Source organism: Hippopotamus amphibius, chromosome 4 (genome assembly GCF_030028045.1).
Source record: "Hippopotamus amphibius kiboko isolate mHipAmp2 chromosome 4, mHipAmp2.hap2, whole genome shotgun sequence".
In the NCBI taxonomy this organism is placed as follows: domain Eukaryota; kingdom Metazoa; phylum Chordata; class Mammalia; order Artiodactyla; family Hippopotamidae; genus Hippopotamus; species Hippopotamus amphibius.
In genome coordinates this window covers 5399312-5423578 of record NC_080189.1, presented here as the reverse complement: position 1 = coordinate 5423578, position 24267 = coordinate 5399312, and the positions used below count along the sequence as shown (strand labels likewise).

The 24267-nt window shown below is 54.8% G+C and overlaps 1 protein-coding gene across 6 annotated transcripts in view; it reads right to left on the bottom strand.

The window, feature by feature from the left end:
• The window catches only part of PRKAG2 (protein kinase AMP-activated non-catalytic subunit gamma 2), a 274675-nt gene extending 254445 nt beyond the window's left edge, over positions 1-20230 (bottom strand). For 2 of the 6 annotated variants that reach the window (XM_057730691.1, XM_057730692.1), the window contains exon 1: positions 19494-20230. In XM_057730691.1, coding sequence (XP_057586674.1) covers positions 19494-19607 — 114 coding nt within the window. In that variant the 5' untranslated portion in view covers positions 19608-20230. The remainder of the gene's footprint in view (positions 1-19493) is intronic. The other 4 variants (XM_057730693.1, XM_057730694.1, XM_057730695.1 and 1 more) reach the window with 4 other exon arrangements.
• Between the last annotated feature and the right edge of the window lie 4037 nt (positions 20231-24267).

The window sequence follows — 24267 nt, the reverse complement described above, 5'->3', positions numbered from 1 at the left end:
GCTGCGGCTCTGAACTAAATTTATTTCCCCCCCACAGAGGGAGGGCGGCTGCCTTGAAGGGCTCCCCGAGCTCAGAGCATCTCCGGAATCAGCCCTGGTCACCCCTTTGTGTCCTCCTCGCAGAGCTCGCACTGGGAGGTGCTGACATCACAGCTCTTTCTCTCCAACTTTCTCTCCAGCGTAAAAATAGGTGACGACTGGGACAAGGCCGGTGAGGGCTCCGGCTGGCCGTGCACGGTGCCTCGCCCCGTGTGTCGGTGGAGGGACGGAGAGGGCTGCAGCCGGGCTCCGGAAAGAGTCCAGAAAAAGGAAGAGAAACACTCTGCCTCAGCAACGGGGGAAAATCAGCATGACAGGGTTGCCAATAAAAGAATTCATGTTTTTGAAACTTAACTGTTTAAAATTGGTTCTTAGATACATTTCTCATATGAAAACTTCAACAATTTTACGTGGTGGGTGGGTCAGATGTTAGGTTCAACTCTGTAAGCGTATCATTTTCTAGGTTCAAAAAAATGGTGAAATACTGGCTATGTCCTACGGTTTGACCTAATGTTATCAACTGCTTTTACCACGGAGGAAACAGGACACAAAAATGAGAAGGAACGAATGCGACTCAAATCAAGCTGGTCCCACTCCCAATCCAGGCTCTTCCCCTCGACCACAGCGTCTCCAGCCCCTAAACCACAGCAGAAGCTGGGCCCAGGCCCCGCAACCTGCCTGAGGACACCTGGGTGATTGGCCACAAACCCAAAGCCAAATCCACTTATTTTTATCCCAGTTCACGTCCCATCCTACGATGCCACGCCCACCCTGGATCATAAAGGAGAGTCCTGTCCCCGGGGTCGCTGTCATTTATTCCTCTAAAGATCCTGTCATAAATGAGCCAACAAGGAGCTTGATTCAAGCTGCAGATTCCAGAAGACTGAACCCAGTCCATTCTCCCCATCCTCATTTGTATCTGCACGTCTGTGTCTACATGTCTCTCTCCATGTCTCGCTCCCTCTCTCTCTCCTTCTCTCTTTCTCGCTCTCCCTCCACACACACACCCCTCCAGCGCTCAAGAAGAACATGCTCCTGGGTGGCTGGTTGTGAGGTTGAGGGCGGTGTGGTCCTTGACCTCCATCAGCGCCTGGAGAGCCCCTGCCCAAAGTACACCCCCCGTGAGCGCCTGTGCGCGTCCCCCACTAAACCAGCACGTCACGGGCACGTGGAGGCAGAACCGTAGGGCAACCTGCAGCCCCCTCCCTGCAAGGGCCAGGCAGGGGGAATCTAGCCTCTGTCAGGGGAGGGAGGATGACCACCTGATGCCTGAGCCCCAGGGCTTCACAGGGCCTTAAAGTCCTTCTAGAACGAGACCCACAGGGGTGACATGATCCCGTCTGAGCTTGTACAGTTGAGCCGGGACTAGACACAGCTCTCTTGGTTCCCAGGGCCCAGAGCACTTTCTCCTGCCCTCAGTGCACAAGGACTGTCTTTCCTCCTGTCCCACCTCCTATGACTCCCAAACCACTGCCTTGAGGGAGCGCCGAGAGCACAGGGACCCACAGAGCCAGGGGACACGCAGGGCTCACTGCAGGAAAGGACAGGGTCCCAGCAGGACACGGCCTCTCCGCCAGGCTAAGGATGGCCGTGGGATTCTGGCCTCCCAGACTGAGGCTGCGCACGGGGGTTCCACCCACCCACCATCCACACCCCGTCATCCACATCCCACTGCTCACACACCCTACTCTCTACACCCACAATCCACATCCTACCGTCCACACGCACCACTGTCCATACCCCACTGTCCAAGCCCTACTGTCCACACCCCACCACCCACGCACACCACTGTCTACACCCCACCATCCACGCCCCACCACCCACACACCCACAGTCCACAAACCCCACTGTGGGCAGAGGGATGTACTCGCCAAGGAAATAGCAGGAAGATCAGGTGCATGTGGGATGTGCCGGTTGGGGGGGGGGGGTGGGAACAGGAGGAGGGGAAGAAGACGTGGGGGCAGAAATAAAAAAGACCGGGAACGGGCCCAGCTCCACGCCCCCATCCAACATATGGACCAAGGAGATTTGTTTGTTTGCTTAACCAGAATTTATCAGGTCCCAATGATACCTATTTATACCCATCCTCATTCCTAAAAGGATTCTGCAGTGCAGTACGATGAAAGATATATTGTAAGAAGGAAAACCAGCAGCCACAGAAAACCCAAGCAGGGTGGGCCTGGCGTGAGCTGTACCCAAAGCTCAGTCCTCCCGCCCTGCAGGCCCCGCTACACAGTTTGCTCTCAGGGCTTCTCTAACGCTGCAGTCGACAAACGAAGAGGATGACATTTTAATACGTGTAATTCATTCAGGTTTGCTACATGCCAGGTGCTTTGATGTCATTTAATTCTCTCACCAGCCTCAGGTGGATGTTCTCATTGCTATGTTACAAATGAAACAACTTAGGTTCAGGGATGCCAAGATGCTGGCGGGAACCCAGGTCCCAAAGCCCCAGCTCACTGTGACAATCTTTCCGAGGCCGGGTCCTTGGAGCACGCACAGGGGACAGGAACGTCCACCTGCCTCCTGGAGCTGGCAGCTTCTGGGCAGGCATTTCTGCCTCCCCTCCCACCCCCATTAGGACTCGGAGGGGGAGGGAGAAGAAAGTTTGCAGGAGAAAGAGCATGGATTTGGGAGACAACCACACCTGCTTCAAACACTGGCCTTGCCCTGGCCAGCTTTGTCCTTTGGGCAAATCGCTCAGTCTATCTGGGCCTCAGTTTCCCCAACTGTAAAAATGGGGGTGACAATATGAACCAGGCAGAGTTGCTGAAGAGTTAAGTGATGAAACACGTGACCGAGGCTGTCGTGGCTGAACACCTAACATACTGTCTGGTAAGCATATGTGTCACGATTCCATCCAAAGGTGACCTAACAGTCTGAGAACAAGCAGACGAACCTCGAAGCACCAGGGACAGTGGTCCCCACAGGGACTCGGCTGGTGCCTCTCGGTTGGGGCTGCGATACAGGGAACTGGGTCAGAAAGCAGGTTTTCCGAGCCTGCTGAAACCTAGTTCTAAAGAAACAAAACAAAGGATGAGAAGAGATACAGGGCAGAGAGACAGGAGAAGACAAGAAACAAAAAAAAAGAGATGTAAAGGAGGAGACAAAAAAGGAAAATGGGTGAAAACAGACACGACTGGTTTACAGACAAGAGTCTTGAGTGCCAGTCCTCTTCCTTCAGCTTTCCACGAAAGGTGGTCTCTTGGGGGTCCAAAGACACTAACCAGTAGAATTTCTGGAAAGCTACATTAGGGAAAAACGCTAGGCCCCACCAGTTCTCAATTAGCCAAGGACTGATCATGGCCGTGAAAGAATATCTGCGGAGGAGGAAGGGTGGTTAAAAGCAGAGACAGCGAAGGAGAGCCCGTGGGGGCCTGGCCTGGGCCAAGAGGGCTGGGGAAGCACAGTGTTGCATGTAAGTTGACGTGAGGACTCAGAGGAGGGAGAAATCATTTCTTTCGGCTGGGGACATTCAGGACCCTTCTTCTCTTGCCGTTGGCTCTCTGCAGACCACCGAGGTTCACAGAGCTCCACAGTGGGGGGTCCGCCCGTCACAGGGCCGCTGTGCCCAAGGTGACCCATCAGCAGCGGCAGGTGCAAGACCCCAGACTCATGTGTCTACAGTCAGCCTGTAACAACAGCAGGAGGTAAACACCCTCGTCCCTTCCATGCATGTCCTCAGGGCCCACCTTCTCTCCCAGCACCACCTGTAGGGCACAGTGGTTCTGCAGGGGGGCGCAGGTGCCACATGGCTCGGACTTTGGAGCCTGGCCTCTGCTGCAAAGGTTTTCCCACCTGGAGAACGGGCGTCACCTCACAGGTGGGGCTCAGGTAAGCCACCGTGCACACGTGCTCAGGTGTGCTGGCTCAGTGAGTATCAGCTATTTTTATTAGTCACCGTTTCTCTTCCTCTCCCTTCAAGGCTGACCTTGAGAACTACATGGACCAGGTGCCGTGGAGGCAGACATGACCACCTCTTCCACCTTCAACACAACCCTGACCTTTGTTTCGGTGCTGGGCGGGAAGGGATGGAGGAGACAAAGGGTAGCAGGTGGCCCCTCCGCTGTTCTGTGGAGGGTCCAGCGTGACGAGTGCACCTCCCGGGGCCCCTTCAGGGGTGAGGGGCTCGTGCCCGGCTGCCGGCAGTGCTGGGCTCCCACTGCCTCCCTTTCAAGGTTTGCCCCGGCAGGAGGCAGCCGCCTCGCCCAAGGCCGGCCGCCCTCACCAGGTGCGGGACTGACTAACCCAGCACAACCTGGGAGCGTGGACGGCACCGCCGCTCAGCCCCTCCCCCACCTGACCCTGCCTCCTCCCCTCCCCCGGAGCTGACCCCAAAGCCCCCTGCCTGCTGATCACCGCTCCCAGTGCACGTCCCCACCCGAGTCTGCTCACCCAGGAGCCCAACACAGGGCACTTGGTGAGAAGGTGGTTGAAGCTGACGCTTCTTGCAGCTCCAAGAAATAGGGAGGTTGGGGCTGCCCTGCTGGTCTAGTGGGTAAGACTCCGCGCTCCCAGTGCAGGGGGACTGGGTTTGATCCCTGGTCAGGGAACTCGATCCCACGTGCCGCAGCTAAGACGGACACAGCCAAATAAGTAAATAAATACTAAAAACAAACGAGACGTAGGGAGATTATGTGACAGCATGAGATTATGTGTGTGCCCCGGAGACTCCTGTCGTTTCAGAGTCCAAGTATTTTAATGACGCTTTCTCAGGACTGGACTAGGAGGTCCTTGGTGCACATTTAAATACCCACGTCTCTCCCAACTCTGAGATTCTGTGACCCCTCCCCTCCCCCCTCCCCTCTCCTTCCCTGTGAGTGTGGAGAGGAGGGGAGGTTTAGGGGAACCGAACTCCTGCCTCCTTGGTGGTCCTGGGCCACGAGAACCCCCGACGCCATCGCTGCTGGGAGGCAAGGTGGTATCATAACTCACTTTGGCATTTCTGGGAGTCCTGGACCTGAGAGTTTTCTAAAAGTGAGATGGATTTGGTTTGACCTTTGAAACCAAAGTCACCTCATTAGAAGCCAGAATAGTGTTTAGGGAGCGCCTGCTGCATGGGACACACTGGGCGCTTTGAGGAAAGGCTAACGGAACAGAAATTCGCCAGAGGAGTCCGGGGAGTGGAAGAGGGGCCCTGTTCCTCTCTCCCCCGAGGGCCCCTATTCCTGCAACACCGGGCCACAAACAGTAGGTCCAGCCTCTCCCTGGCCCCCGTCAGCCCGGGGGAGTTTTCAGCATCAGACCACAGAAAGCTGGGAGAACCAGCGTCCTCTGAGGAGAGACTGGACGCCGGCCAGTGTCTCTCACATCAGCCACAGGACAGATTCAGGAAAAGCAGGCCCTGGAGGCTGCCAGCAGGGCGAGGACACTGGCTTAGGGGCAGGATTGCTGCACCACTGGGATGTTCTCCCACGGTACCAATGAGCGTGCGGACCCAGCCCCAAAGCTGGTCCTGAGCTGCGGACCCAGCTGGTCCTGAGCTGCACTTGCGGGGGATGCAGGACGTTGCCCCCAGCGAGACCCGAGACTGTGTCATCCCAGCCTCCCAGCCTCCCAGCAGGAAGAGCTGTGTGCGGAGGGTGTGTGAAGCTGCTCGCCCCCCTTGGAAACCCGTGGTTCTCTAAAGAAAAGAAAGTAAGGGGCTTCCTAGGTGGCGCAGTGGTTGAGAGTCCGCCTGCCAGTGCAGGGGACACGGGTTCCACCCCTGCTCCAGGAAGATCCCACATGCCTCGGAGCAGCTAAGCCCATGCGCCACAGCTATTCGGCCTGCGCTTTAGAGCCCGTGAGCCACAACTACTGAGCCCATGTGCTGCAACTACTGAAGCCCACGTGCCTGAGCCCATGCTCCACAACAGGAGAAGCCACGACAATGAGGGGCCCACGCACCACAACAAAGAGTAGCCCCCACTTACCGCAACGAAAAAGAAAGCCCACGCACAGCAAAAAAGACCCAACACAGCCAATAAAATAAATAAAATAAAAAAAAAAGTAAGGGGACAGTAATCAATCTTGATCTTGACCTTGAAGGTGGAGCCAAGCCCTTCTCCAGGATCTTCACCCATGCACCAAGGGAAGCTGCTGGCAGGGCTGGCAGGGCGAGGCTTGAGGGTACCCCAGCTTCATGCACAGGAGGGCCACCGGCCTCAAGCTGTCCTCTCTCCATCAGAAGCTGAGGGCTTGTGACACCTGGTGCTTCTCTCCTGCGCTTACTCAGCCACTAACCAGCTGAGTGGACTCACCTCCCCACACCCATGTCCCCTCTTATTTGGGGACCACGCTGGGCAGGCGTGCTGTGAGATCTGCAAGACCCGCCAGCTTCCTGCTCACAGGTCCCATTTCAGGATTGTTGTAGAAAGATGCCAGCTGGGGAAGGAACCCCGCTTCCTTGGGGTCTGTATGGAATCCTCTGGGCCTTTCAAACCAACGCCATCTGACCCTCTTCTGTCCCAGGTGAGGGCAGGAGCTAGCGCACCGGGGGAGGTACCCCCTCCCCCACCCCGGTCCAGGGCTCAGCGTGTTGACTGATGCACTCACGTAGACGGCAGTCGTCTCAGCATCTCGCGTAGCAGACCGGACTCTGGGCTTACAGGACTCGCCCAAGTCAGTAAAGCTGGGGCACGCGGGATTGGGACTGGAACGCCCCGTCTGCCACGCAGCCCAAGACGCTTTCCACGGTGGCCCTGGCCCTGCCTGTGGGGACGGAGGGCTGGGAGGGAGAAGGAGGTGGGTGGGCACCGTGTGGTGTCGGCAGGCGTCACAGAATCACGGGGATGCTAGACCCGGGAGGGCCCTTCCAGCCCCTAGTGAGGCGCCATCTCCCCATCAGCTGCTTCCGTCCCTCCCGAAACGAGGACCGTTCATCAGCAGCCCGTGAGGCGCCGCCAGCCCAGGGAGGCAGGCGGCGGGCAGAACCCAGCACGGCCAGCTGCTCTCGGGAGCGGCCTGCGGAGGTAGGAGGGCAAAACCACAGGCTGAAAAGTCTCGCCTTCGTTCTTTGGGACACAGGTCACCGGACCTCGCAGAAGCACACTTCATTCCTCCAGTTCCACTCCCTGCCTGCACCCCGCTGGGGCTCCTCCGTCCCCCGGCTTTCCCGCCCTCGCCGGCCCTCCCCGCTCCCCTCCTTCCTGCCGCGCGTTCCCGCGCTCCGGTCCATCCCTGAGCTCGCGGGGCTGAGAAACAGAAGCGCAGACTCCACCCGAGAGCGGACCACGGCACCCGAGGCCTTGACTGGAAGGGGGCGTAGGTCCCACCACAAAAGGGAGCCCAGCCCCCCGCCCCACCTGAGACCCCCCCAAAGGCCCCAGCATTCACTCTCTGGAGTCAAGAGGCAAAATCCCCAGGAGAGCCTAAATGGCAGGTGCCCAAGGGGGTGAGGACAGACGCACATTAACCGCAGCAGGCCAGCTGCTCAGCACCTGCTCCTAGGCTGTCACCTTCCAGCTCAGAGGAGCACCCTCCCCGCCCCCCCCCCCCCCCCACCCAAGCCAGCAGCTCCCCTGGGCCCTGCAGGAAAGCGGCAGAGGGAGGGGGCAGGGCGAGAGACTCTGGGAGCCCCCAGGGGTGTCCCGCGCCCAGGTGGAGCCTGCCGGGTTCCATGGGCACACCCACCACCGAACTCTCAGCAGCCCCCCACGCCCCCCACCAAGACCTTCACGTTCCCGGCAAAGGCCCTTTCCAACCACGGTCAGTTAAAGGCTCCACCTCTCAGCCGCAGGCGCTCACATTGGCTTTCACTCTGGGGTCAAGGCCTCGGCCATTTGGACTATCTCACTGTGAGCAAGGACACCTGCGGAACAAATCTGTAAATGTATTTAGCCAAAGCACTACACGGGAAAAAGAGGGATCTACATGGAATTTACAATTAAAGAATCACTTCCATTGAAAAGAAAAAAATTCTGTTACCATGGGACCATCCCAGAAATCCTGGAGTGGTGTGGGGGCCGCAGCTATATTCTTAGGGTGGTCTTCCCCACGGGCGTCTTTGCAGGGGAGAGGAAACCAGCATTCCTAGGGCATCACCTACTTGCTTTTACGAAGGGATCTCATCTCATTCTCCCCCCAGCCCTGTGGGGAAAGGGAGGACTGTGGTCCACATGTTACAGGTGAGGAAACTGTGGCTCAGGAAGCATCAGTAAACAGCCCAAGAGGAGCAAAGAAAGCGTGAGAATTGCAACCTTGAATTCTGATGCCCAAACTCATGGCCCTCCAATCACGCTACCCTTTTACAGAGCGGGTGAAGACCCTCGTGTTTTCCCAGCTTGCACAAACGATTCTGTTCTCGAGCACCTGGTACAAATGACAGCGAGGTCCAGCTTGTCCCCATGGAAGGTGGATGCCCCCGCCTCCTACGGTTCGAAGGTGGTGAAGCACAGGGGCCAGCGCCTCGCCTTGGGCACACCACGCCCACCCTCCCTGTTTGTGCTTGGCATCTTCTGTTAGTCTAGGTGCTAGACCGGTTTCCAGTCAAAGGATTATCGTGCCATCTAGAATACCTCCTGGCAGATTTATGAAGTCCTTACTAGTCAATTCACCTGAGCAAAAAACCCAAATAACGTTCCCGGGTAGGCGATGGAGGGAAAAAACAACTAACACAATAACACTGCTGAAAATTACCCTTTTATTGAACCAGCAAGGCACGGTTTATCTGAAACTTTTCTCTTTACGATATTTGACTCCCATAAGATTTGTAAATAATCGATTCACCGAGCTTTCTCGGAATTAGTTCACAGAGTTAACTAAACATGTGGATTCTCAGAGACTCACTTTTTCCTTCTTTCCTGCTATGTTGTCTGGCTTCTGCGTTTTCTCTCCATCACTGTCAACATCAGCGTGAGGGTCGTTCGCCTGGGAGCTGGTTTTCTCGGGCCTGGGACGTGAAGGTGTAGGTGCACGCCATCCTCAAAGGAGCACACGGTCTAACTGAGACAAGGTCTGGACCCCGCTCACCCGATCTGGGACAGCTCTGAAGGGCCATCCCGGTTCCAGGCGGTCAGCTGAGGTCAGTCGTGACTGCTCCACCCTCCAGCTTCTCCCTCTGCCCCATCGGCTTTCCTTCCTCCCCCCGCCACTGAAGGACCAAAGCTACAGGCACAGCATCATTGGCTAAGGATAATTTTTAGGTGAAGGGAACAAAGATCATTTCAGAAGTAGATCATCATTAAACAAGGAATATAACCAAATATGTCCATTTGGCTTTAAGCCGTATTTTATCATGGTCATAGACGTGGTGCCCGCACTCCAAGACTATGGAGCTGCGCTCTGAACCTTCCCTGAAAACTGATGCCTCCACGTCTAGAGAAGAAGGGTGTGGATGGAGCGGACGGCAGTGCAAGCCTGGAGCCTGGGTCTGTGTTGAAACGACGCCATGATCGCTCACCACTGCCCACAGCCTTGATTTGAGCCAGCGCAAAACAGAGCTGCTTTGAAATCGTTTTCTGATCTAATCCGAGGTGCAGACACCTTTGCAGAGCACCATGCAGGCCAGGCAGATGGAACGGGGCTCCCCGGAAGCCCTCCTCACCTGTGCCACAAACGCCTGCCTGCCAGAGAGGGTTTCCTCTCTTCTCAACATTCTCCGAGGAGAAAACCCTAGTTTTTCCACCTGCTTTGCCACTGGCCAGTCATGTGACTCTGGAGGCTGCCTCCTCTGTGGTCCGCAGCGTGCCGCCACCCTCTCTGCTCCCGGGGGCCACCACGCGGGCTCTGGGACACTTCTGCACCTGGCAGGGAGCTTCCTGGCCGGGTTCCCCCCTTAACCCAGCTTGGTACTGCGGCCGAGCCAAGAATATTCTATTACCTGTGCCCCAAGGTCATTTCAGAAATCTCTAAATACACTTAACAAGCAAAGAACAGTGGTGAAAGTTACCTCTCTGTTCTCCTGGCACTGGCCTCTCCCTAAGGGCAAAGCAGCTCCCCTGACGCTCACCCATCCTCAGTGATGGGGGTGGGGCGTGGCTATCAAATACCAGCCTCGGGAGGACTGGAGCGCCTCACCCCCACTCAGGGGCCCTCCACGCCCACCTGACCTTGGGACGAAGCAGCTTCCATACAATCATGGTGCCCAAGCCAAATGGAGACCTTAGATTGTAATCCTCTTTTTTTTATAGATATGACATAGAATATTACTATCTAGCAATTATATGACTAATGATAATATATTATTGACCAATAATATAATTACATAATATGCCAACCTGTCTAAGCTCTTAACATACATAGTAATAAGTATATCATTATAAAGTAATATTTAATTAACAATTATAATTAACGTCATAATTATAATATATAATGTATTATAATACACTGTGTAATATACTATCTAGTTACATACATTTGCATATATTATATGTTATGTATAATTTACATGTTATATATAATTGTATATAACTGTACCATATAATTATAGTACGTAACTACATAGTAATAAGATTAACATATCGATTATTCTATAATATTAATTATTATATACATATTTGAGGAAGATAAATGTTTGTTGTTTTAAGTCACTGTGTTTTGGGGTGTTTGGTAGCAAAAGTGAACCAATGAGGTGACTTGTGCCCACCGCTCCCTTGCAGACGCTACGCCTTGTATGGGTGGGGGCCGTGCCCGTCCTGGTTACAGCTTTACTCTCAGCCTTGCCCAGTGCCTGGTGCACAAAGGGCTTCTGGGGAATGTTTGGTACCTTAGCAAGAAGTAGCCCTGCAGGCATTTGACAGAGGACCCAGCATAGGACTTCTTGGTTGCTGGTTTTGGTGTTTATTCTAATATTCAATTATTTAAAAAAACAAAAATGAAAAGGCACTAGAGAATAAGACCTATGAAATTAGAAAAGGCAGGTTATCTATTTTCGAGATGAGAAGGGTAAATAATGGCCTTCAATGTCTTTCATGTAAAAGGGAGCAAATAAAGACCCAGTCAACCCCAAGGGCAAACCAGATATTTGCCAGACCAGATATTTCATTTTCCGTGTGTGCATCACGGGGTGCTGTCTGTCCTGCCCAGCAGTCCTGCCTTCCACCGCAGGCTGCCTGGACCATTCACGGGCATCCAAACGCTGGGGCTGGGGCAGGGCAGAGACATCAAAACCCGATTAAACACAACAGAGCTTTCTGGGCAGGTTGGATGAGAAGAGCTGGGAGCTGTGGACGGCCTGGAGCTCTTTCTCTAGGACAAGGATACGAACACTGAAAACAACCACGGCATCTCGCAGGGGTATCAGGAGATGGACAGACAGCTTACATGAAAGCACACACCTGGCACACAGCGAGTGCTCTGTCGGCATTAGCTAAACCTGATGACAACGTCCCGTCCCAGAGGATCGGATCACCAATAACATCGATCACAAGTGAGACTACCCATCGAGCAGCATCTGAATTGCTGGGAGGAAGAAAGCGCCATGGGGTAGGTGCTCGTCACACAATGTCCTGTGGACGAGAATAGGGCCTGGGGATGACAGCAGAGTGACCACTGTCCCCAGCTGTGCTGTGCTGTGAAGGCAGGGACCCTGTTGTATGAGGTCCCCACGGCCCATGTAACACAGCACCACAAACAAACTGTGTATTTAAACCTACAGAAATTCTCTCACAGTTCTGGAGGCCAGAGCCTGCAACCGAGGTGTCGGCAGGGCCAAGCTCCCGTGGAAGCCTCCAGGGGAGGGTCCTCCCTTGCTTCTTCCAGCCTCTAGTAGCCCCGGGGTTCCTTGGCCTGGAACAGCATCATTCTAGGCTCTGCCTCTGTCTTCACCTGATCTTCCCTCTGTGTTTCTGTATCCAAATTTCCCACTTTTTATAAGGACGCCGGTCATGCTGGATTAGGGGCCCAGCCTAACCTCACAGTAACTTGATCACATCTGCAAAGACCCTATTTCCAAATAAGATCTCATGCACAGGTACCAGAGGTTAGGACTTCACCATAGCTTTTGGGGACACAATACAGCCCGTAACCCTGTTCACCTCTGTATCCTCAACCCCTAGCACAGTACCTGGGAAACTGACATAAACCAGCTGACAGGTGCGAAAGTCCCAGCTCTAAAGGTGCCCAACTGTCAATACGGTCCCAGCAACCTAGCTCTCCATCTCTTTACAAGCTGAGAGGTTGGGGCCCCACTTCCTAAAATCCAGCCTCGTCACGTCCTCCTCCTGGCCCCCCAGCAGCAGCAGAGGTCACCCCAGTGCCTGCACCGAGTCCCCACTGGGCCCCCGCAGGAGGCTGGCAGGGCTGCACGGCTCCCACAGCGAGGACCTGGCCTCGCCGCATGGAAAAAAGGCTGGCCTCCTGGGGTGACCAAGAGCAAATTGGTCTTTGTTGTACATTCATCAGCGACTTCGCTGCCAGGTCAGAGTATATCAAAACACACAGGCTCTGGCAGAAGCCCCAAAGCCCGGATATCTTATTGGTCTGTGACAAGCTATGAGCTGGCAGAGAAGGGCTTCCTGTCAACAGGAAGGAAAGGTTGGGGATCAAATTATTTTCAAAGGAGGTAGAGGAAGAAAGAGATGAGAGAGGTTCAAGTTAACCATTCCAACGCAGGGCTGAACCAGGTACACGCGAGAAGCCTTCCACCACCGGAGGGGAAGCCCGGCTGGTTAGCCCCCAACCGTTTCCTCTGGCTCAGTCGCACACACCGTGCAGTGGGTCTCTCTAAGGATTCCCTGTGGTTACACCTTGGGGACGTAGCTTCACTCCCATGTGGCTCCTCTGCCTGTCTGACAGCAAGGTCGCGGTCAATTGACCAAGCAAATTAAGGACTGTCTCAACCCGGCTGCTCAGCACTTCATTGGCCTCTGTCCCACATTTTAAAGACGCTGACCACACACTGACATTTGGTCCCCTGCCCTGGGATATCAAGACCGGCTGGTCCACTGTCTGGAAAGAAGTGCGAATCACAGGCTTTCACTGTTTGGGCTCAGAGGGTGGTGGATGGAGGAGATTGGGAGAAAAGAGGGCCAGATTCTAACCCAGCTCTTCCGAGGGTCTGTGGCCTGTTTAGTGACCTGAGTAGCCCCATAAGAGAGAAATAGTGCCCAGAAACAGACATCGCTGGCAGTGAACTGAATATATCAAGATGGAAAAAGTTGAAGAGAACAGTCAAGAAACAGCATCATTTAAGAGCACATTTACTTGTCTGGATGGTTTCAGAGGCCAGGCTGAGGGAGAAGTTAAGTGAATGATGTCTGAGCAGGTGAAAAGCCCTTGGCAAGTAAGACATGCTTCCAAGTTCTTTCCTGAGTCAAACTTTGGTCTGAAGGGAAACCCCTGAGTGCAGACCAGCAGTAGAATATAGTGTTGCTGGGTTTTATGGCCGGAGGGCAGTTCAAAGAAAACAGGCAGGGAAAGATACTTGTGAAGCACTGAGAACCACAATGAGTTCATGATGTGTGGAAAGACACAATACTGAACACACACTGTACCAGGCTGCTGCTTCTGCTTCCGGAACCACAGTCCTAGCGACGTCCTTTTGATGCAGTAATGACTCAGGATCTAAATGGTCCCCTTCAACATTGGGCCACTGTGCAGTGTTCAGAGCCTGGTTTACACGAGTATCTTGGACCCTTCACAAACAGGTACTGGGAGAGAGTGAGACCAGGGCAGCAGAGGCTAGACTTGGATAAAGTGTCACCCAGCCACGGAGCAGGGAACATACTTGTTCTCAGCTGGGCCACCTGTAAAGTGGGGACAAGAGGATGAGACAGGGAATCTGGCCCGAGCATACGCCCTAAGTCACTGGACATGACTCTGTGTGTGTTCTGTGCATGCCCTGCCTACGTCACTAGGTGGGCTGGTCCACGGCGGTCTGTGCATGATCTCCAGGGTCAAGTCTTCAAGAAAGGGGACCCCTATATCCATTCTCTGCCTGCCATCCCCCACCCCCAGGCCCAGCGTTGGGTGGTGTTTAACTGGTATTCAGCCAGTGTGCTATGCCCACGCTGCAGAAAGCCCACGCACCGGTCAGCCGTGCTCACACTCTGCGAGCTGTAGAGAGGCATCCAGGCCTCGTTCATAAACCCCGGAGCTACAGGACAGTCCCAGGGCCTCCATCACTGAGTACCTTGACGCCTGAAGGTCCCAGTATCATACTCTGGGCCCTTTAAGAGCCTGTGCTCAGGGCACACAAGATGCACCAAACCACGGAAGGGCTGAGTTGAGAAACACTACAGGGAGGCCTAACAGGCTGGACCACACTGGGTTACTTGGGCTGGGGGCCTAACTGGACAGTCATCTTTATTTGGGAGCCAGAAATATTCTGCCTTTGTTCTACGGTCAGCATCCAAGGATGTCTCTTCTCAATGACAGCTGAAAAAGGGCAGATGATAGACAGATGGACAGATGGATAGATACATGGATACTTAGATGGGTGGATGGACAGATTGATGGACAGAAAGAATAACTCACGGGCAGGAGAACGGATCAGTGTTACACTGAGAAAGTTGGAAATCAGTTGTTTTTTTAAACCCCTGTAGGCATAAGAGTCACCTGGAGAACTGAAACAAAGAACCATGGGTCCCACTCCCCAGAGACTCTGATTCAGCAGTTCTGGGCTGAGACCTAGGATTTTACATTTTAAACAAACACCGGGTGGTTCTAATTAAGCTGGTCCACAAACTGCACTTTGAAAAACACTGCCCTAAACCCTAACTGAACAAATTTTGCTTAAGGTGGTACAAACTGACTAAGGTCAAGGCCAAGGTCAAAACTGACATCACCCCCACTCCCCCACTGTGCCACATGGCACCCCCTTTCCCTTCACCCAGGCTTCAGTCCAGGGTGTTTCGATGGTGTGTTGGGCAGTGAGCACTGCTGTCACAGGGTCCTCTAGTCCCTGGGGCTGAAGGGCAGCTCCCATCCCCACCCGCATCCGGGCGACACCCCCTCCTTCATGCACTGCCCAAGCGGAGTGGATCTGATTGGATGGAGGCTACTGGTCACGGGCCCATTGCCAAAGTGAAGGACGCAGGGCTTCAAGCAGCTCGAGGCTTCCCTCCAGAGACACCACAGGCAAAGGCATCCCTAATGGCAGGCCCGAGCCGAGCTGTGTCTCCACAACCTTCTGTGACCGGCCAGCTGCCCCTGGCTCTATTTTTAGGTGGTCTCCAGGGACTGTGCAGGATTTCTGGAGCACCTCTCCCAAGAGGCCTGGGGACTTGTGCATTCTGTCAGCAGTAAATATCGGGCCACTGCCTCACATGGAGGCTGGCCTCCTCCAGCTGCCTCAGTATCCCCCTGGGCTCCCGTGCGGGCCCTTCTCTCCAAAGCCCTCCCTGCCCCCTTGGCCTCCTGCTCTGTCATTGGCTTGTGAACAATTCCAGAGACCCACAGTCCGGTCAAAGACCCATCAACTAAAACATGCCTGAGATACATAAACTTCAGCGTTAACAGGGAAAACGATTTTTCTCCGACAAAAAGTTGGAAAGAACATGCTTCCTGCCAGCAGTGGCTTCTCTGGCAAGGTGCTGGCGGATTGCCAGGCACAGCTAGGCTTCTAATGAGGTATTTTCTAGAAGCATTCCCACCACCTCAACTACTATTCCTGCCTCACGTTAGGGATGAAGGCTGCGGGAAGGGAACCCGGGCGAGGTGCCAGCCCTCCACGACTCTGAACACAACGCCCGTCTTGCGGCTCCTAAAGGCCCAGTGCAATCCCAAAGGAACCTGCGCTCAAGCTTTCCTCTTCCTCTCCTCTCGCTCCTCTTTCACCCGACAAGATCTGAGAGGGTTTCCCATAAAGGTGGTCCAAACTAGGACTAAAATCAAGCAAGGCTACACCCTCTGTTAGGCCCAAGGGCCATTCTCCCTTCAATATGTCAATTAATAAATTACTGTAGTTAGTAACTCTGGGACTCCACGACCCGCTGTCACCCAAGCCCCTAGCGTATCCCCTAAAACTGATTTCTCTTTCCTGGTGTCTCAGGGCACAGTAGGTGCCGCTGGCAGGAAGGCAGGGTGAAGATGGTTAAACATAATCAGAGCCTAGGATGAAGGTGTGCAATGACTGCCCCCAAGATGCTTGGTCATGGTTCTGTTTATGTACAAGATCTGGGGGTGGAGACTGAGTCCAACCGGGTCCAAAAGGGACATAACCCAATTCAGTAAAAAGACAAGCTGCTTGGACACTAGAGGTCCCAGGAGGCCTCATCACTGTGGGTGTCCCTGGACGCTACCAAATGACCCCACCCACAGGACTGCCAGGCCACAACGTCTTCCAGGAGCCACTCTTTAGAATCCCGAATGTCCTGGTGTAGGGGCCACGAGGCTAGTGCTCACAAAGTGTTGTTTTCATCACCTTGAATTACTTCTTAGTTTAAATTACCCCCCTTCCACCCCAGAACAGTGAGATAATGACTTAGATTCAGTTGTTTATCCCAGGGAGCGGGGGAAGTGAGGCACGGAAGCCAGACCAGCCAGAAAGGGTGCATTAACGATCGGACCACCACTGAGGACCACCGGGGCTGGGCCCTGCTGGGACCCTCTGATGCAACCTGCAGAACCCATGCCAGAACTGGCCCCGGCCCCAGGAATGGGGAGGCTGGGGAACTGTCCCACCTGCATCCCTCCTTGGCTGAGGGTTGCCCCTGAGGGTATCATCCCAGTTCCAGTACTTCCAGCCCAGCCTGTATTCAGGCTGAGCAAACTGCCACTATTCAGGAGGGTTCCTTCTGGAGCAAGAAAGACAGGGAGAGGAGCTGTGGTGTGGAGCGGAGCTGTTCAGCAAGGCTGAGGAGAACGCTGGGTGGGCGATGGGCACACCGGGCAGGGCACCAACACCATCTACTGCAGCTTCCCAGTGGCGTCAGGGGGCACCCTCACACCTGGGCCTACCTTCCAGGGAGAGCTGCCAGAGAAGATACAGGACGCCAGTTAAACTGGGATTTCAGGTAATAATGGATAGGTTTTTAGTATAAGTTAATTGCAAATGGTGCTTGGCACTTTCACATACTAAAAAGTTGTTCATTGTTTAAAATTCTAATTTAACTGGGCATTTAGTATTTTTATTTGCTAAATCATGCAATCCAACTTCAAGGCGCTCCTTGACCTGGTCTCAATGTATTTCTGATTACCTTGATTTCTCAAACCCTTTCTTCCATGAAAAGGGGCTCTTCACTGACCTGGAAGCAGTCCTCCAGCTCCCTGACTCCATGGGTGTGCTCAAGCTGGTTCCCTGGCAGGGCTAACCGCCACACACCCCTCCTCCACCGCCACGCCCCTGACATGTCTCTGTCCTGCCTGCCACCTCTGGGTCTAATGTGTCTCTGAACATGTCAATGACTGCCATCTCTCCCCTCTGAAAGCAGGGACTGCCTACACCAGTCGTCTTGTGCCCTTGGGTCAACGGCTAACGTGTCTGCATGCCGTACTTCCCCAGTTAGAGTGTAACTCTCACCTAGCCCAGCACACGGCTCAACAAGTCATTACTAGTTGGTTAATGAGAAGACCCCCTGGTCCCCGCAGCAAATGCAAGCCCTGTGAAGGTGGAGACAGAGTCCCTCTCGTTCCCCTCTGGATCTCACCATCAAGCAGCGGGGCACACATGTCATGGAATAATTGAGTGAACAGTATTTTCTGTAAGGGCTGCATCTTGCCAAGAACATTGTCTACAGCAGCCAAAGTCAGCAGCAGCAGCAGGAAGTTGGAGTATTCCAACTATATCGTGGCTTTTCCACTTTCACAGTCTGGCCGCTCAGTCCCTTTTGGGGTTCGGCATTTTGCCCTACACCACCTCTGGAGCGCACCTCACACGCATACTCCTATTTGAGACCAGCCTTACCAATCAACCTGAACACCATATGGCCTGGGCACTGGACAGGGTCATTTTCTTTTCTCTTTCTTTTAAATTAGGTGCTCTGATGTCGATGTAATAGCCATACACTCATGTAACACTTTACATTTGTAGGAGCTTTCTCGCGAGTTACTTTGTAGGCAAGGCAGAATTATTACCTGTTTGACAAATGGGAGAAGCTGAGTGATTAAAAGGCTCAGCCAAGTCACGACCGCTGGAGGGAGGTTTGGAGTACCCGTGTCTAACTTTTCATTTACAAATACGCCTTTAAATGTCTCATGTTAGCAATGCAAACAGGAATACCTCATTTTCCAATAGAATGTGTATTCAAAGGAATGCTTATTCCTGCATATGTGGCTCATCACCTGCTCCCTGAGCTTCCCCCTGCCAGGGAGGGCTGGCCACCCTTCCCAACTTGGGGCTGCTCCCTGAAGTACCCATCAGATGTCTGGGGGTGGGGGTGGGGGTGGGGGGTGGGGGAGTGGGCCCCACCCTTCTTGGCCAGTGTTTGCACACAGGCCTGGGAAGTAGGAGCTGCAACCAACAGACACAGGAACGAAGCGCCTAAGGGGGTTCCCAGCAGAAAGTGGGTGGCCAGCTGCTCTACCCCAGGCCCCACTGCTGTCCGGGAGGATTAGCTTTAAGGAGGTGTCTTTAACAAGGTGTCACAGGCAGCCCTGGAGGGTGGGACTCACTGCGCACCCCCAACCTGTGCCCAGGACCCTCATCCCTGATCAAAACTGCATTTTCCATGGAGGGCGTGTGTGTGTGTGTGTGTGTGTGTGTGTGTGTGTCCCGCGCGCGCGCGCGCGCAAACATTTCCTTGGTTGATGAAGGCTGGGGGTGTGACCCAGTTGGTGCGGGTAAGGACTGCCCCGCGTGTCCCAGCACCTGACCCTGCCACCACGTGCAGGCTAGGTAAGGCTGCGGGCAGGGGCGCGCGGAGTGGGGGCGCGGACCACCTGGGCAGGCAAACCGCAGGGTGGGCGCACGACCCCGCCCGCCGCTCCCTCCAGCTGGACAAAGTCAAGCCGCTGACCGATCGATGTCACCAAAGTCCGGGCCCGGCTGCCGCCGTGGCCAGGGCTGAAGTTCGCGAGGGCCCTGCACGCCTTAGGGAGTCCCGAGCCCCCAGATGCCTGAAATGTGCTCCCAGGGTCAGGCAAAGGGGTCGGTGCAGAGGAGTCTCCAGCCCCCGGCCCAGAGTCATCCAAGGGAAACTGAGGAGCGGGGGTGGGGGGTCCATCTGAGCAGAGCTACACAGCCAACCCCACCTCCCCCGCTGTCCCCACCCACCGCCCCTCCCCTCAGTCCCCGGCAGCGGCGCGCGGCTCCTCCTCCCCGGAGCGCAGTCCACACTGTCCTCTTTCAACAAAACAACACTACGCGCCGCCCCCAGCACCCGCACCGGGCGCGATCCTGGGCTACGCCCAGCCGGCCCCGCGGCCCCCGTCCCCGCCGCAGACGGTCGCCGAGCCCCGGGGGCACGCGGGTGGGGAGAGAGATGGAGCCCGGCACGGCGGCCCAGCTCCGCCCTGCGCCTCCACCCTTCCCCGAGCCCGAAGTGACAGGAGGGGCACGCCGCGCGCGCGCGGGGCGTCCCGCGTTAACCGCTTCCGCGCCGGGTCCGAGCAGCGCGAGGGCTGGGGGCCGGGGGCGGCGGGGTGGGACTCACCGGGATCTGCACTCGCAGCGATCGCCGCTTCTGGCTGCTGTTTTTCTTGCCGCTGCTCCCGCCGGGGCTGGAAACATCTTTCTTCTTCTTGGTGTCCATGGCCGCGCTTCCCATAACTTTAACCAGAAGTTAATTCCGGGTGACTCGTTCCTGGAATTCGGTCCTCTCCTTCCCAGCCCGGCCCCTGCCGTCGGCCGCGAGCCGCGCGCTCTGTCGACTGTCCTTCCACCCTGAAGCCACCGCGTGGGGACTTCCGCGGGGAGGGAAGGTGGAGCAGGGGTGGCGGCCGGTGGGAGCGCCGAGTTCACGTGTCCGCTTCCTCCTACGGGCTCTTCGGATGCGAACTCAAAGCCAAAGGCTGTCCTGGGTCTGGTCTCTCGCCGGGCTACGCGTGGCAGAGGTCTCCCGCGGGGTGACAAAGTTTTCCTCCTTTTGCAAAGCGAAGCAACATTTTCCACCCTCTCGGCTCCTGCCACAGATTCCCAGAGGTAACCTGAAAGGCAGGTGCAATTAAACAGGCCACTGTGGAAAGCAGCCCCTCCTACGCCCGTGCCTAAGTGGAAAATCTGGCGCGAGCGAGACGGTTCGGCTATCAGTATAACCCTCGGCCGCAGAATAAACCAGCCCGCAGCCTGGAACTAGGTCCGTCCTCCTTTCTGGGCGAGAGGGAGGGGGAGGAGGGGAAGAGGAGGTGCAAGCGCGAGCCCCGAGGCTCGGCGGCGAGCACGAGTTCTGGCGGCCGCCCTGCCGGCCGGAGGGCGCGCGGGAGCCCGCGGGGAAGCGGGGGGCAGGCGCCCGCCCCGTCCCGCCGCCGCGCCGCCGCCCCGGGCCCGAGGGGGTCAGCGGAGGGCCGGGCTTGGCACGGGCGCGGGCTGGCGGAGCGCGGGCGGTGGACGGCGGCGTGCCGCGAGCAGGAAGTGCACGGCGGGCCGCGCGCTCCCCCCGCCGCCGCCCCCGGGCCGCTGCGCACGGTCGCCCGCCGCGGGGGGGGGGCGGGGAGCGGCTCCCGACCCCTGCGGCCGCGGCGGCGCGGGACGCCCCCCGAGATGATTTGCGACCCGAGCGGTCCCCCAGTGTCTGTGTACGCGCGACCCCCTGAAACACGCACACGCGCCCCGTGCCCCGCAGACCCGGCGGCGGCGGCGGAAGCGCGGGTCTCGGTGGGATGCGCGCCGACCCGCACGTGCTTCTCGGGAGCCCGCGGCCCCGGGCCCTCCCGGCCGGCGTGCGGCCCTGCGTGCGCGCTGAGAGTGGTCCGTGTTGCGGGCCGACGGCGCGTTTTCAGCCCCCTCTCGCCATACCCCACCCACCCGGCTTTTTCAGGTTCACCAAGGGAACCCGGGTACGTGTCGGGCGCTGAGTCAGCAACCCGGCGCCGCGGGAAACGCGGGGTTCCTAAGACTGCGGAAGAAATAAATGGTGGGGGAGAGGGCGGTAAACCCCGGGCGAGGCCTCCACGTGCTGCCGTGGTCTCCGCCACCGTGTTGCGCATCTGGCCCGAGGGCGGGTGGGGCGTTCTCCCGGGTGGCGGTATGTTCCCCCCCCCCCAGGTGGGCCCGGGATGGCGCAACCCTGACCCTCCCCCCCCACCCCCCACCCGTGTGGCTGGAAGCAAGGGGAGTGCTTCGTGGGGAGTCGCCTCCCCTCCTGCTCTATACGTTCTGAGGACAGGGTGGCCCTGAAAGTTACTCGAGCGCCCTGAATGCTGACGTCAGCTCTGCTGCTCCCCTTGATCAGTGGTGCGGGGAGGCCACTCGAGAGAATGGGACACAGGTCGCTTTGGGAATGAGGAGATGGCCTTCGCTCCTGTCCAGGTGCGGAGATTCGCCCAGTTCTCTCCTGGGGAGGAGGGTGAGCCCACTTCAGGGCCGCCCCTTAGGCGGTGCCCCCCACCCAGCCAGAAGGAACCCTGGTTCAGCCACCTTCCCTGTTTCCCCATCTGCTTGTGTAAATGTCCTACAGTCAGGGTGGCGCCGTGGTTCAGAGGGGTGGGTTTCTGGTGGGTTTGTCTTCTCCTCCTCCCGGCTCTCCAGTGCATAATGGAGCCAGACTGAAGACACTCCCGGTCCCATCGCAGTGCTTTCTCGACAGAAGGTTGCAATGCTCTGCGGGGGACCGCACCTGGGTTCAAAAACCCAGTGGCCATCCCTGCCCCGCAGGTGTGGAATTTCTCGCTTTGGCCGTTTTCTGACCGGCTGCCTGCGGGAGGATTTCAGGAGCCTCAGGGAGACTGGCTGCATCATTCCACTAAATGCTGGAAACACTGGTTAGGTGTGGAAAAGGGTGGGCCTTCAGCCTATGTGAGGTGGTATAAAGCCCACCCTTACCCACTCAGAATGACTCCCCAGCTGTCATTGAATTTTCATCTCTTCCGCTTACTATTTTAATCCGTCACAGTGATCATTTGGCAAGGCATGCAAATCACTCCGTTTGCTGAGAACTGGTTTTGAAAGGAGAGATGGAGAACTGGGAAGGGAAGTCGGGGAGCCACTGGGAGGGCCCTCCTGGGAGCGACTCAGAATGAGGAAGCCGCTGTGTTATTTCTCACACTGCATGCTTTGCCTGAGGCCTGTCATGGTTGACAGGTTGCGTCTAGTAATTGTTAGAATACGTCCCTTTGTCAGTTGATTTGAGTAAATATGCCCGATCATTCATTAATAAGATGCATTTGTTCTCCGAGTTTGTTTTGTTGGAGTGCAGACTTTACTGCCTGGGAATCTTAAAGCAAAACATTTTTACCGTATTGCCTACATTTTAAGAGCCTCCCCTTTTTTTGGTTCCACATGTTATTTTCTTTTTTGAAATCTAGGTGAAATCTTTCTTATAGATGGTGTCAGAAGACGCTTACCAGCCGTTTTTCTCCTTCTGGAAAGATATTACTAAATTGACCATATATCTTCCAATGAGTAAAGGCTTAGAATGGAGGGGACACAGGGATTTTGTGTTGGGGTGCCCTCTGAAACCCCTTCTCTCCTTCACCTGGCTGCACAGTTATTTTAGCCAGTAACTAAATGTGGCTTGCCCAAGCCACAGCATCTCTGTAATGACTCCTGACATCAACTGTTTCTGAATCCCCTGACCTGTGACCCCCCTCTGCAAAATTAATGCAATCAAATGTGCTGAACAAAATAGAAAAATTTTAAATAAAGACAGCATTACTGATTTTGTCTTTTGCCTCAGGCTCCAATATTGCTCAGCTTAGCACTGTTACCAGTCCTGCCTTTACATCCTGTCTAAATCCTGTCTAAAATTCTGGATTTTTGTGGGGGTTTTTTGGTATAAGATGAAATGTATAGATATAATTTTTCCCCCAAAATCAAGCAGAAGCTCTTAGTAGTCACCAAATATCTATGATTTTCTACATAATAGATGTGATTATGTACTTTTCCTAGTGCCCTGGCAATTAGGATAGGAATATGTAATTAATTCTGGCCAAGGAAATGCGAGTAGAATTAGTAGCATTACTTCTGAGTCAAACAGTGAAGAGGTAGTGTGTCTCCCCCATTTTCCTTTTTCCCTCCCACCGTGATCTCTCAGGCCACATGTTCCAAATGGCACCCAGTAAGATGGAGGAGGGCAACTCAACTTGTGTTGGACTTGATTGAAATGGGTTAAGCCACTGAGGTTTTGGTAATTTGTTATCACAGCATAGCCTTGCCTATAAAAAATATTGCATTGAATTACTTATCTTCATGCAAGAGTTTGGGGCAACTCCTTACATTTCACACCCAGGGCAAGGGCTTCATTTGCCTCACCCTGGTGTGCCTTGTCCTTCTGATTGATGGACGGATGAGAAGTAGAGTTGGGCAGGACCATGGGCTGTCACGAGGACCAGCTTCTGTGTCCCAAAAGAATGAGCTGCGTCCTCTGGCGGCAGTGCTGCCGAGCTGTGCTGTGGCTGTGAGCAAGGCACTTTGTTCTGACACCTGTAAGAGGAGTGGGATGGCCTTTAGAAGATTTCTAAGGTCTCTTTAATGGGGACAGGTATTTTGTCCCAATTGTATTTTATATGTCTTTGTTAATTTTATTGCTCTAGGAATCCCTTTTTTAATTGAACTTTTCAAAAGTATCATTTCATGATGAATTGAACATTTAAAACAAACATACAGACAAAAGACCTCTGGTCCTTCCACACAGATGGTTTAAGACAGAGCTTCTCAGGGGAAGGGAGTGTTTTGAAGATGTGCCTGTTTGGGGCATCATTTGTCCAGGCTGCTCATAGTGAGAATTACCGATATATGGTACCTATTAGGTGCTGTTTCTGGGGTGTTTCAATACATCTATGGGAGAGGATGTTATTAACCCTGTTTTATACCACACATGTGTTGGTGTAATTGCTGTACCACCACTAACACCCCAGACTAACATCCCCTGAACGTTTGATGTACCCCCAGGGCTCCAGGTCATCACACTGGCCCCCTGTAATGGTGCCACCTCTTCCCCAGGCAGGGCAGCATTGCAGTCAGAGAATACCATTTAAAATGCTGCACTGAGGACCTACAATCTAGTTGAGAAGTGAAATACACAGAGTACAACAGTCAGCGTAAGAGAAACCCTGGATTAAGAATTTACAGGATGTTTAATTTCACTTAGCCTAGTTTTCTAGATTAACTGGTCCGTACCCACCCACCCCCTGAGTTTTTTTTTTTTTTTCCATTTTGTCTATTAATAGCTTGTATAAATGAAAATGACTCTGGAAACCATGAGTCATCTTAGTAGAGCATTGACAACTTAGAAGGTCTTAGAATCGGTGGTGTACTCATGGATTTAAAGT